Raw genomic sequence first — 12,063 nt, forward strand, 5'->3', positions numbered from 1 at the left:
CCTCATCTAAACATTCGGATTTTTTAAACTTAAGAATAATCGGCCGAAAAAAAGTCACAACTCGAAGCAACTACTCCCTCGAACACAACTCACCCAATTCCTTCTTGCGACTCAGAACCCTAATCTGGTGCATTTCGTTCTAAATCGATTCGGCTTTCGGCTGTATACAGAAGTGAAATACACAGAGGGTTGAGAAAGGTAACCCTAAACCCTAACTTATATTTTAGTTTATTTATGTAACCGTAATCTGTCAAAGTTTACTATTTTGTTAATGGGTTAGTGAAATCCGGTTCAGTTATGTGATTTTTGTATGTTAATAACATCATGTTTGTAGTTGAGGGGGTTTTCACATCTGGTTGATTTTGTTTGGGTACCATGTTTAGCGCTACTGTCAACATCTGGTTGTGTTTTTATGTTAGTGAAAAAGGTATATTTTTTACGTTTTGTGGTCCCTCATTTGTGAGTATCTTGTTTGGGGTGTGTTGTGATTGGTGCTAGGTCGGTAAGACTGTGCAATGTGCTGCTCTGAATTTTGTACACTCTTGTGGTCTCGTGGGTCTTTTTGATGACTGTGCAATGTGCTGGTTTGTTTTTGTCTGTGATGAAGTGGTCCCAATGACTTTATCTAGTGACTGCAATATTGTAGTGTCTTATTCGTTTCTTTTTGTCTGCTCATTGAATTTTCAAACTTGTTCATTTTTAGTTTTTTTTTGGTCAATTTGTAGGACACATAATGTTTAATGAATGTCCTATGTTTGAGGTGCACCACGGAGGTCGGTTTAATAGGGAAAATGGGGTAGCCTATGTTGGTGGGGATGTAACAAATTACCCTGACCTGTATGACAAAGATGAGCTGTCTTTTTTTGAGGTGGAGACTGTAGTTAAGTGCTATGGGTATAGTCCCGGTGATCTAATTTATTACAAAATACCTAACAAGAGTTTAGATGAAGGGCTACGGCTTCTGTCTTCTGACCATGATGTCATTGAAATGGTGGGGCACCACAATGGTCATGGAGTAGCAGAGTTATATGTGGTTGGGTTTATTTTGTATGATGTATCTGTAGATTTACCTGGAGGAGAGGAAAGTGTTGATGAGGAATATAAAGAAGAATATGAGAGAAATACTGTATATAGGAGAGATCCATTTTGGAATGAGGTTCTAAGTGATGACTCGGACGCCTTAGAAGTAAATGCTGATACGGGGTATGGAGAGGCAGGAGCTTCTGTCGAAGGAGAAGATGTAGGAGTAGATCAAGAGTTTGTAGGAGAACCATCACATGTAGTAGAAGAAGATTTGGAAGCAGAAGTAGCAGTAGCTTTAGCTGCAGCTGAAGATGAGTTTGCACAAGGTGTGGGTAAGGGTAAGAGTGTGGTTGAGGGTGAGGATGAGCATGTTTCCGATGTGTCTCGGAGTGGTATACTGATCACTCCCGATAATACTAGTGGAGATGATGAGCCGGATTCTTCAAAAAGGCCGTGTGTCACCAAGAGGGTGCCATTTTCAAAATCTGATTTTGAGAAGCCGACTCTGCAGAAAGGTAATACTTTTGATAGTGTGTATGATTTCAGAAAAGCTAGGGCTTGTTTGGTAAGTGATTGGGTTGTGGAATATTTGTGTGTTGTGTAGTAAAAATGATTGATGTGATATAAAATTTGGGAATGTTTTATAGAAAAGTGAAAAAGTTTTGTTTTATAGTAAATTTTTTTATTTGAATAATAATAAAAAATGATTGATGTGATATAAAAAGTGTAAAAAAGTTAGAATGTTTTTGATTTGATATTTTTGAAAGAAGTGAAAAAAATAAGGGGAAAATGACAATGGGTTGCCAAACTAGCCCCTATTAAACAGGCCAATATATTGAAGAGGAAGGACTTAGTTTACCAAAAGAATTATAAATCAAAAGTAATTGCAGTGTGTAGAGAGAAGAATTGTAAATATAGGGTTTATGGAAGATAGTTGAAGGGTGAGGCCGCATTCATGTTGATTTCACTTAGGCCCAAACATACATGTACTCGGAAATACAAGAATCATTTGATTACTTCCAAGTGGATTGCTGAGTGGTGCTTGGACAGTTTTAGAGATCAACCGAACATGCCTGTAGAAGTCCTGAAGAAGAAGGTGAAGAAGAAATGGAATGTTGAAATCCATCCTAGTACCCTATATAGGGCTAGGAAGAGGGCACAAGAGGTGATTTATGGGAAGTTGGGTGAGCAGTACCATCGTCTATGGGATTATTGCGCGACAATCAGAAGCACAAATGTGGGGAGTTGTGTTATTTTGATGGTTGAAAGACCTATGCCCGAAATGCCATGTAGATTCCAAATGATGTACATATCCTTGTAGCAATAAAAAATGGCTTCAAGGATGGGTGTAGGCCTGTGATAGGCCTTGATGCGTGTTTCTTGAAGGGGGTTTACAAGGGGCAGTTAATGGCAGCTATTGGAAGGGATGCCAATAATAACATGTATCCAATATCCATGGCAGTTGTAGAGGCAGAGACCAAGGATAGCTGGTCATGGTTTCTTGAGGCACTATTGGCTGATCTTGGCCCCAGTGGTGTATGTAGATGGACTTTTATTTCAGATAGACAAAAGGTATCTTTCCACTTATGCTTTTTATGCTGGACATTTCATTCCAGATTATGTGGTATTTTTCTATGTGTTTGACTTGCTTTTCATGTGTGTAGGGTCTTGTACCAAGTCTTATGGAGGTGTGCCCTAACGCTGAGCATCGGATATGTGTGCGGCACTTGTACGCCAATTTTCAGAACGACGGTCACCGGGAGGTGTTACTAAAGGACTTGCTGTGGAGAGCTGATGCATCTTACACACAGAATGAGTTCTATGCTGTAATGGAAGAGCTTAAGGGCCTTAATCTGCCAGCCTATGAGTACCTTTCGAAGGTTGACCCTGCAACTTGGTGTAGGGGATGGTTCAACACATATGCAAAGTGTGACCTCTTACATAACAATTTGGCCGAGTGCTTCAATTCTTGGATCACCAAGTTCAGAGATAAGACCATACTGGTAATGTTGGAAGGCATTAGGACAAGTTTGATGAGAAGGTACCAGCGGAAAAAAGAAATTATAACTGCGATGGAAGGCAATGTTGGGCCAAAAATTAAGGAGAAGTTGGAGATAGAAGAAGATGAGGCCGAACATTGTACACCAACATTTGCTGGTGATGGTTTATTTGAGGTCGAGTGCAGGGGTAGAAGGTATGCTGTGAATTTACTTGCCAAGACATGTGGGTGCAGAAAGTGGGATGTTTCTGGTATCCCATGTGCTCATGCCATCTCATCAATATGGCATGGTGGAGGCAACCCTGAGGATTATTTGAGCCCATACTTTGGCAAGGAGATGTACCTAAAGGCATTCACATCCATCATCTACCCTGTACCCAGTGAGGAGCAGTGGGTTAGGACAAATCAACCCATCATTGAACCACCTAAGGCAAGGGCATCTTCGGGAAGACCTAAAAAACTGAGAAACAGAGGGGCTGATGAGACCTTAAATCCCTACACAGTTAGAAAGGGTGGTACGAAGAACCAATGTAGGATGTGCAAAAAATATGGTCACAGTACTAGAACATGCACTGCGAGGATGCGACATGATGAAAGACAAGAACGTAGGCGGAATTTCTATAAAAAACATGCAGCAGATCTTGACTGCAATCTTGACAGGGTAAGTGTTTCCTGTGTTATATTTATGATTGCAAACTTGTATGTTATTCAATGTTGTTTACTAACTAGTTTATTTGATTTTGTTTGTAGTTGGATGGTTCATCCAGTGCCACATCCAGCGCCCCATGTGTTGGTAATCCTACTCACCCAACAGGAAGTAGAGGTCAAAAGATGAGAAGAGAAGATGGTTCAAGCAGTGCGTCTAGACAAGGTCAGGGAAGGGGTGCAAGCAGTGCATCTATACAAAGTCGAGGTCAAAGGAGCATAAGAGAAAGGGGTGCAAGCAGTGAAGGGGAAGGACAAGGTCAGGGTGAAGGCATTGCAACTGCACAAGGTAGAGGGCAAAATACAACAAGAGGAAGGGGTGAAAGCAGTACAACTACTGCACAAGGTCAAGGTCAAAGGAGCACAAGAGGAAGGGGTGCAAGCAGTCAGGGTGAAGGCATTGCTACTACACAAGGTAGGGGGCAAAAGAGCAATCTCGGGTTGGCCACCAGGACAAGAATATCTGGCAGGTTGAGAAATACTGTTTTACAAACAGGAATGCACAAAAGCAAAGGAAAACTCCTTGTCGATCTCACTGGAAACCCTGCTGGACCACCGAAAGTTCCAGGGGGTGGACCAGCATGCTCATGGGGTCCTCCCAGAAGTGCAACTGGTATCACTTTTAGAGTTGCTCCCCCTGATTTCGACATGCACAATTTGGTTGCTACATCCACTGTCATTCCTCAACCAGAAGTACAAGGAGTTGCAAAGAAGAATGACAAAGGGAAGAAAAAGATATGGAGAGTCTGAACATGGTTTATTATTATGTTGACATATGTTAAAGTGTGATGATAGTTATGTTATGTTAAAGTTTGATGAACAAGTTTGCTAGTTATGTTATGTTAAAGTGTGATGAACATGGTTTATTATCAATAATGAAGTTAAAGTGTGATGATTTATGGAAAGTTAAAGTGTGATGATTTATGTTAAAGTAATTGGTTATGCAGATTATGGTATGGAAGTATTTGGTTGTGCAGGATTGTGGTAAAATTTGGAACAAAATTTGGTACCAAGTATTTACTGCATAACTTGGTACCAAATTTGGTTATGTTGCCCACTTACAACCATTGTTGTAAATTGATTAGGCAGGTTATGGTATCAAGTGGATTTGTGCAGGTTATGGTATCATTGTGGTGGATTTACTGTCCATTTTGTAAATTTGGTACCAAATTTGCAACAAAGTTTGGTACCAAGTATTTACTGCATAACTTGGTACCAAATTTGGTTATGTTGCCCACTTGCAACCATTGTTGTAAATTGATTAGGCAGGTTATGGTATCAAGTGGATTTTTGCAGGTTATGGTATCATTGTGGTGGATTTACTGTCCATTTTGTAAATTTGGTACCAAATTTGCAGCAAAGTTTGGTACCAAGTATTTACTGCATAACTTGGTACCAAATTTGGTTATATTGCCCACTTGCAACCATTGTTGTAAATTGATTAGGCAGGTTATGGTATCAAGTGGATTTGTGCAGGTTATGGTATCATTGTGGTGGATTTACTGTCTATTTTGTAAATTTGGTACCAAATTTGCAACAAAGTTTGGTACCTATTTACTGCCCCTTTGCAGATTTGGTTAGGGTTGGCAATTCGGGTTCACGGGTTGGGTTCGTGTCAACCCGACTGACCCGATTACATAAACGGGTCTGACACGAACCCGACTCGATTATTAATCGGGTTGTGACACGCGACCCGATTGATAATCGGGTAACCCGAACACGACCCGACAAACACGACTAATAAACGTGTCACCCGTTTACCCGACACTACCCGACCCGACCCGACACGGCATAATTTCACTGTTTTCATATGTTTCAACCTTCAATTTTAGTTTTTTACTTTCAATTTTTTTTAAAAAAAAAATCGGGTTATAATATTGTTGGCGGGTCAACCTGTGTAATCGGGTTATAATCGTGTTGGCGGGTCAACCCGCGTAATCGGGTTATAATTGGGTTGGCGGGTCAACCCGCGGGTTGACCCGCCAAACACGATTATAATCGGGTCAACCCGATTATGACCCGAACCTGATTATAACAAACATAAACCCGATTTTTTTTCGTGTCGTGTTCGTGCCGGGTTCGCGGGTCGTGTCAAAAATTGCCAACCCTAGATTTGGTAACAAAATTGGTATGCCAAGTGCCCAAGTTTGGTACAAAAGGAAAAGAGAAGTGCATAATGTTAATGCTCAAGCATATGAGGATTGTGGTCAAATTTGGTACCAAAGTTGTGGCCAAAGATGCTACAAAATTTGGTACCATATTTGCTTATGCCCATTTGCTGCCCACTTGCAACCATTGCTCATAATTGAATTGTGCATAATGAATTACCATACCAAGCACCATACAATGTCAACAACATCAATATTAGCAATAACATTACAGAATCTTGCACTACAAAATGTTCAGAGCATTACAAAATACTACAACTACAACATTAGCATCTGATCAACAACAAAATTGATCAATTGATCATCCCACAATTGATCAATTGTTTCACTGCAACATCATTCTTAATGGAAGAAACTCTCTGCTGTACGAAGGATATACCAGCAACCACATCAACATCACCCATGAACAGACCAATGCAATTTGGTACTTCCTCTCTACTGACCGAAACTTATCCTTTTGTCTCTGTAGTTTGAACTTGCATTTCTCAACTTCAGCCCTGCATTTCTCAACTTTAGCTCTGCATTTCTCAACTTCATTCTTGTATTTTCCAACTTCATCCAACCTATTTATTCGACTCAGTTCATGTTCGGCCTTCAGTGCCTTCAGATTCTCGTGCCAATGTCTCAATCTCGACACAACTCTCTGACCGTAGACACAGATTTCAGGATCACGCCATTTAAAATAATCACATCTCACCTCTGGTTTCTGAATAATTGGAAATAAAATCAAATCAACCCATTTCACGGTAAGTCAGAGATAGAACCCTAAAGGAAAAAATTTGGAGAAAATCAAAAGGAAAAACTTTGGGGAAAATCAAAAGGAAAAACTTTGGGGAAAACCAAAAGGAACAACTTTGGGGAAAATCTCTTACCTTGTAATCTACACATGAAAAAAACCTCCTACCAAAATTACTTAGGGTGAACGACGTCCAAGATGATGATGTCTTTCCACATTTGCATACTGGACCGTTTGATCTGGACTCTGTCGACTCACTGTCGGATATAGGCTCCATTTCACCCCGGCGCCGTAACTGCACAAATGGCCAAGAATAAAAACCCGTCTCCTTCATGAACGAAAATAGGAGTGAAGTTTAGGAGGATAATGGCCAATAATAAAAACCCACCTTTTCACGATGTTGTTGGACGAAAATGTTTGAGAGCCCGATCTCTCTAGTTCGGCTGCTGTGTTGCGTTGGGAGGGAAGAATAGTGTGTTTTGAGTTCGAGTATAACGGGTCTTTTTGATCGTTTAGATGAGGGGCAAAAGTGGTAGTTCGAGGCTAAAATATCATGTGAAACGCAAGTGTTTTGGCCTCCGTCATCGATTTAGAACAGAGGGTGACGGAATACCCTACATTGAACGGTTTTGATAACTTCATACACTCGATTGAACGTTTTGCTACATTGGTACCCTTAAGTGAAAAAGCGCTATAGTTGGGTACCCTTTTGTAAAGTTTCCCTAAACAAAAAAAAGGAGGTGGCTGTCAACCACTCTCAGGAGCCATTTGAGGATGGATAGGTCACCCCTTTGGCCAAATGGGAATGGTCAAGCCACCTCCAAAGGGTTTGAGGTGGTTTCGCCCATTCTCATTTGGTCCCTTAAGGATGAATCAGCCACCCTATAGGCCATTGAGGTGGCCAAGCCACCCCTTTTTCTTTTCTTTTTTTTTTAAAATTTTTTTTTTCTTTTTTATTTTGAAAAAAATAAATAATTCATTTATGTCTTTTCAATAATTTCAATTAAAATAAAATATAAATCACCAGCAGATGGGTCACATTGAAAATTTTGGAAACTTTATTGGGATATGTTACAAAATGTTAAACATTTGGGGCAAAATTGAAAAGTGGTCAAACTTTGAGAAAATTAATTGTATTTTCCCCAAACAAACAAAATAAAACAAAAACTGAAAAACGTGTCGGCCCAATTGTAGACAGCAACGCATTTCTCATGAGACAAAGTTTTTAGAAAAAAAAAATATATTAAAAAAAAACACTTAATTAATGGTTGTTTTTAAAATAGCCTAATAAAATGACAAATATACTAAAGTGATACATCAAACTAGGAAGGTGTGTCAAAATACTTTTTTGATTATATTCCTAAAATATCCTTATTCTCTTAAAAACTAGACTAAACTATTTTTTTAAACAATAAATAAATAAGAAAAAAAAAGGGGGGGATTAATACCAAAAAAAAAAAAAAAGATAAATGTAAAATCAATCTATGTAGTTAGTCTAAATTATAATTTGCTCACTACGATTAGGATTTGCAATTTTTGACACAAGCCGCGAACCTAACACGGACACGACACAAAGTTATAGAATTTTGGTTTATATTCATCAGATTTGAGTCATAAACGGGTCAACCCGTTAACAATTGTGTCAAACGAATCAACCCACGGGTCAAGCAGGTTGACTCATTAACACGTTTAAGAATAAATAATGAATCCCATGAAACCAAAAGACTCGTAATCTCCTATTCCTATTCCTATTTCCTAACCCTAAAGGCTAAAACATCACATTTTGTTCAGTTCCTAAGCCTCCCAGTCTCTTTAGGCTTCATGGTGCTGCACCACCCTCCCTCAAACTCATCTCCAGCCGTCCAGCGCCTGTGAGACCGCGACACTACAACACTGCCACCAAGGTTGTCGTCTCATCTACTCTCCCTCTCTCTTAGTCTATACGTCTTCCTCCAGTGGCACCACCCTCCCTCAAACTCGTCTCTAGTCGTCCAATGCCACCACCAAGGCTGTCGTCTCATCTACTCTCCCCTTGTCTCAATCTCTCCACCGCTGCTATTGATGTCCAGCATTGCTAAGTTGGTCGTGACTCTCCTCTTTAGCATTTTCAAGCCGCTCGTGACTCTCTTCTCCATACTCCAGGGCAACTCGTCTAAAATGTTAACATTTGGTGACCAAATGCTTATTCTTCTTATGCTATGTAACGATTTTATAATAAAATCTGAAAGTTTGGAATGTTTGGATGTAATTTGTTTTAGATGATTGAATGAAAAATGAAGGGATTTGGTAGTGTATGTTATGGGCAAATCATAGAATTTGGGTTGATGAAAAATTCCAAGTATATTTTCAGTTAAAAAACGAATCAGGTCAGTTGGGTCGGGTCGTGTCAATTCGGCACAACCTGTTAGCTAAATGGGTCAGTCGTGTCGTGTTGAGCTATCCGGTTCATAAATGTGTTGTGTTTGGGTTTAGGGTGTCAACCCGTTTAGCTAATTGTGTTGGGTTTTGGTTGGCCTTAACAAATTGCGGGATCAACCCGAATTCGGTACGCCAACCTGTTTTGCAAACCCTACACGCGGTATAAAAAACAATTGAGAAGTATTCGAGGTATGCCAAAATAACAATTTAATCCCTATTGTCAAATGCAATAAAAACACTTGTTGGATTCTCTTAGTGTATCACATCATCATCAATATAATTATGACACATGCCACTCTTAATATATATATATATATATATATATATATATATATATATATATATAAAATTAAAAGCTTAAAAAATTATTATTATTATTTTTAAATAAAAACGGAAAAATGGAAGGGAAAGGGAGTGTATGCCAACCACCACCCCTTGAGAGCGGGGGTGGGCTACGACCCACCCCTAGAGGTGGCTTGCCGCCACTCCCGATTGGCCATGAGTAGCGCACGAGCCACCCTAGAGGTGGCGTTGTGGGTGGCTCGAAGGCTAACCCCATCTTTGAGGCGGCATGTGAGCCACCCCCAACTACCTCTTGGGGTGGGTCGCAGGCCACCCCGTTTTCCCTTTCTTCTTATTTTTATTTTATTTTTATAATTTTTTTTTCAAGTTTTTTAATTTTAATATATTACATACTTTATTTATTTTTATTAAGATTAACACATGTTATCATTCTATTTGTGCTAACATAGCACACTAATGGAATCTGTCTAGTGTTTTGACGAAATTTGATTACATGGGCTAAATTGTTATTTTGGCATACCTCGATGACCTCTGATTTTTTATTTTTTATTTTATTTTATTTTTTTATTTTTTTATATATCGTGGGGAGTGATTTGTAATTTAGGCCAGCAACATGGATTGATTTTGCAATTATGCTTTTTTTTTTTTTTTAAAAGAGAATAAGGATACTATAGAAATATAATAAAAAAATGGCATTTTTGACACACTTGAGTAGTTTGATGTATCACTTTAGCACACTTGTCACTTTATGTGGTTATTTAAAAAACGGTTGTTAGTTCAAGAGGCTTGTATCTAAGAGTGTATATAAAGTTTGAGAAATGCTAGAACATCTCCCAGTGTTCTCTTGGTGTTCTCCTGGAATGACATAGATGTAATTAAAAAATTACATTTATGTCCTTTTAGATGGCATAGATTCAATTTTTTAATAAAAAAAATTACATTTATGCCATTTCAGGAGAACACTAGAAGAACACGAGGAGATGCTCTAGCATTCCTCGTAAAGTTAATGTTGATACGTTTTTTTTATTTTTTTTTTTAAAATGTAAAATTATATAAATTGTTAGATCCATCATTTTTCATGAGATCTATTCTCATAAATAGAATAATAACTATTCTTCTAAAAAAAGAAAAAAAAGAAAGAGAGGAATAACTAACTCATAGTTGCCTTTAAAAAAAAAAAAAAAAAAAAAAAAACTCATAATTGGGGTATCTTGCCATTTCTTTCTTTGGTTCGTTTGACCATAATATGCAACCTTGTTATACCGCATATAGCGCTTACTATCAAATACGTGGAAACGGAAAAAGACAGTAACGGCCCACGCGCATTCGCGAACGACGCATTCAGACCACTCTTTGTGTGTCGGTCTTTCTTTTCCTCACCTCCAGGCTATATATACATGTATATCTTTATAATTACCCTATATCGATCTGGGCAGTACTGTAAGCGTTTCCTTTTATAGAGCCCTGAGATCTCTAAGCTACTGATTCAGCAAAGTATAGGTACATATTCATTTGTGTGTATCAGTTGTAATTCTATCTACTGTTTCCTAGTTTGGAAATAAACGACTATTTGGTTTCGTTAAGCTGAAATTCTCAATTATCAGTATGGAGAAGAAAGCAGAACTTGGAATCGATCTTTCTTTATTTTTCTCGGTCAACGTGAAAATAGTGAATTGTTTTTGGTGGTATTACTTTGTTGGACTTCATGTGATTCAGTTGCTAATAACCTTTTGCTGTAGCTGTGGCGCGAGGGTGATTTGAATTGACCTATTTTTATGTGATGTGTGTTGCATTATTATTTAGCATGTAATCCGGTGAAATTTGGCGTGTTTGATGAAATAATGAAGCCGATTTAAGATATAAATTATAATCCTCGTAAAATTTCTCTTATTAAGATATACAAGCTGAATTCCAATTTTCAGTAAATGGGTTCTTCGTGTCTCATCATAGTATTTTAAATTGTATAGTGTTAGGCATGTACTCCGAATCCTTTCGATTTTTTGTGTTGCAGCAGAATGAAAGTCAGTTGGTGCTAGTCATTCTTAGAAGTCAACGTAAATGAGGCACTCCACTTGTGTGCTGTTCTATATTGTCTTATTACTGAAGAGGTAAAGTCATGTCAAGCTTGATTACATGTGTGTTAACAAGTAAAGTCGTGTCGGATAGAAAATAGCTTGTTTTAGAAGATCAAGTTAGATTTATCATTGGGTCCTTGCCCATAATTGGAATTTTTTAAAGCAAGCTAAGGTTGTTTCATCTTTGAATTGTATAGTTACTCTTTTGTGTTAACTTTAATAATCTTTTAGCTACTCAATTGGATCTTCATTGACAAAAGTATCTGTTCTCATAAACACAGGTAGCATGAATAGCAAAGGAAAATGGTGTTCTAAAGTAGGGATAATTTAATTGATAGTATTGTAACTCATCTAGGTGAATGTATATTCCCTTTGTAAATGGAAACCTGAAATTTTAAGCTTTTTGTTAATTATGACGTCCTACAAGGTGGATTTCTAACTGGTGCCTTTTTTATTCGGGTTAGAGTTATAGTTTCTACAATGGGGAATTTCACTATCAACTTGACTCTACTTCATGGTTGTTGATTCATGGAAGTTCTATGACATGATTGGATTTTTTTTTTTTTTTTTGGTAAGTTATATGTGTGTCTAGTGGGACTTGAGCTCAAACGCCTGTCCTCCATCCTGTTCTTATAG

At 38.3% G+C, this 12,063-nt stretch overlaps 2 protein-coding genes across 8 annotated transcripts in view; one reads left to right on the top strand and one right to left on the bottom strand.

Moving 5' to 3' along the window:
* Nucleotides 1-6,220: 6,220 nt before the first annotated feature.
* LOC133863145 (uncharacterized) lies at nt 6,221-6,908 on the bottom strand. Its single transcript, XM_062299131.1, has 2 exons — nt 6,768-6,908; nt 6,221-6,601 (listed from the first exon to the last, which is right to left on the bottom strand). Exons 1-2 carry the CDS (start codon nt 6,906-6,908, stop codon nt 6,221-6,223), a joined length of 522 nt encoding a protein of 173 aa, XP_062155115.1.
* Nucleotides 6,909-10,663: 3,755 nt separating this feature from the next.
* Nucleotides 10,664-12,063, top strand: part of LOC133862323 (uncharacterized) — a 30,965-nt gene continuing 29,565 nt past the window's right edge. For 4 of the 7 annotated variants that reach the window (XM_062298103.1, XM_062298105.1, XM_062298107.1 and 1 more), the window contains exon 1: nt 10,668-10,852. The gene's annotated coding sequence lies outside the window, so the exon portion shown is untranslated. Of the gene's footprint in view, nt 10,853-12,063 lie in introns of all 7 variants that reach the window. The other 3 variants (XM_062298109.1, XM_062298108.1, XM_062298106.1) reach the window with 3 other exon arrangements.

This window comes from Alnus glutinosa, chromosome 3, assembly GCF_958979055.1.
Source record: "Alnus glutinosa chromosome 3, dhAlnGlut1.1, whole genome shotgun sequence".
NCBI classification, from domain to species: Eukaryota; Viridiplantae; Streptophyta; class Magnoliopsida; order Fagales; family Betulaceae; genus Alnus; species Alnus glutinosa.

Bases quoted from the DNA above. Each gene is read 5' to 3' on its own strand.
- LOC133863145 (XM_062299131.1), bottom strand. From the start codon at position 6,908: ATGGAGCCTATATCCGACAGTGAGTCGACAGAGTCCAGATCAAACGGT. The intron at 6,602-6,767 runs GTAAGAGATTTT...CCAATTATTCAG, and splicing joins TTTCATGTGTAGATTACAAG to AAACCAGAGGTGAGATGTGA.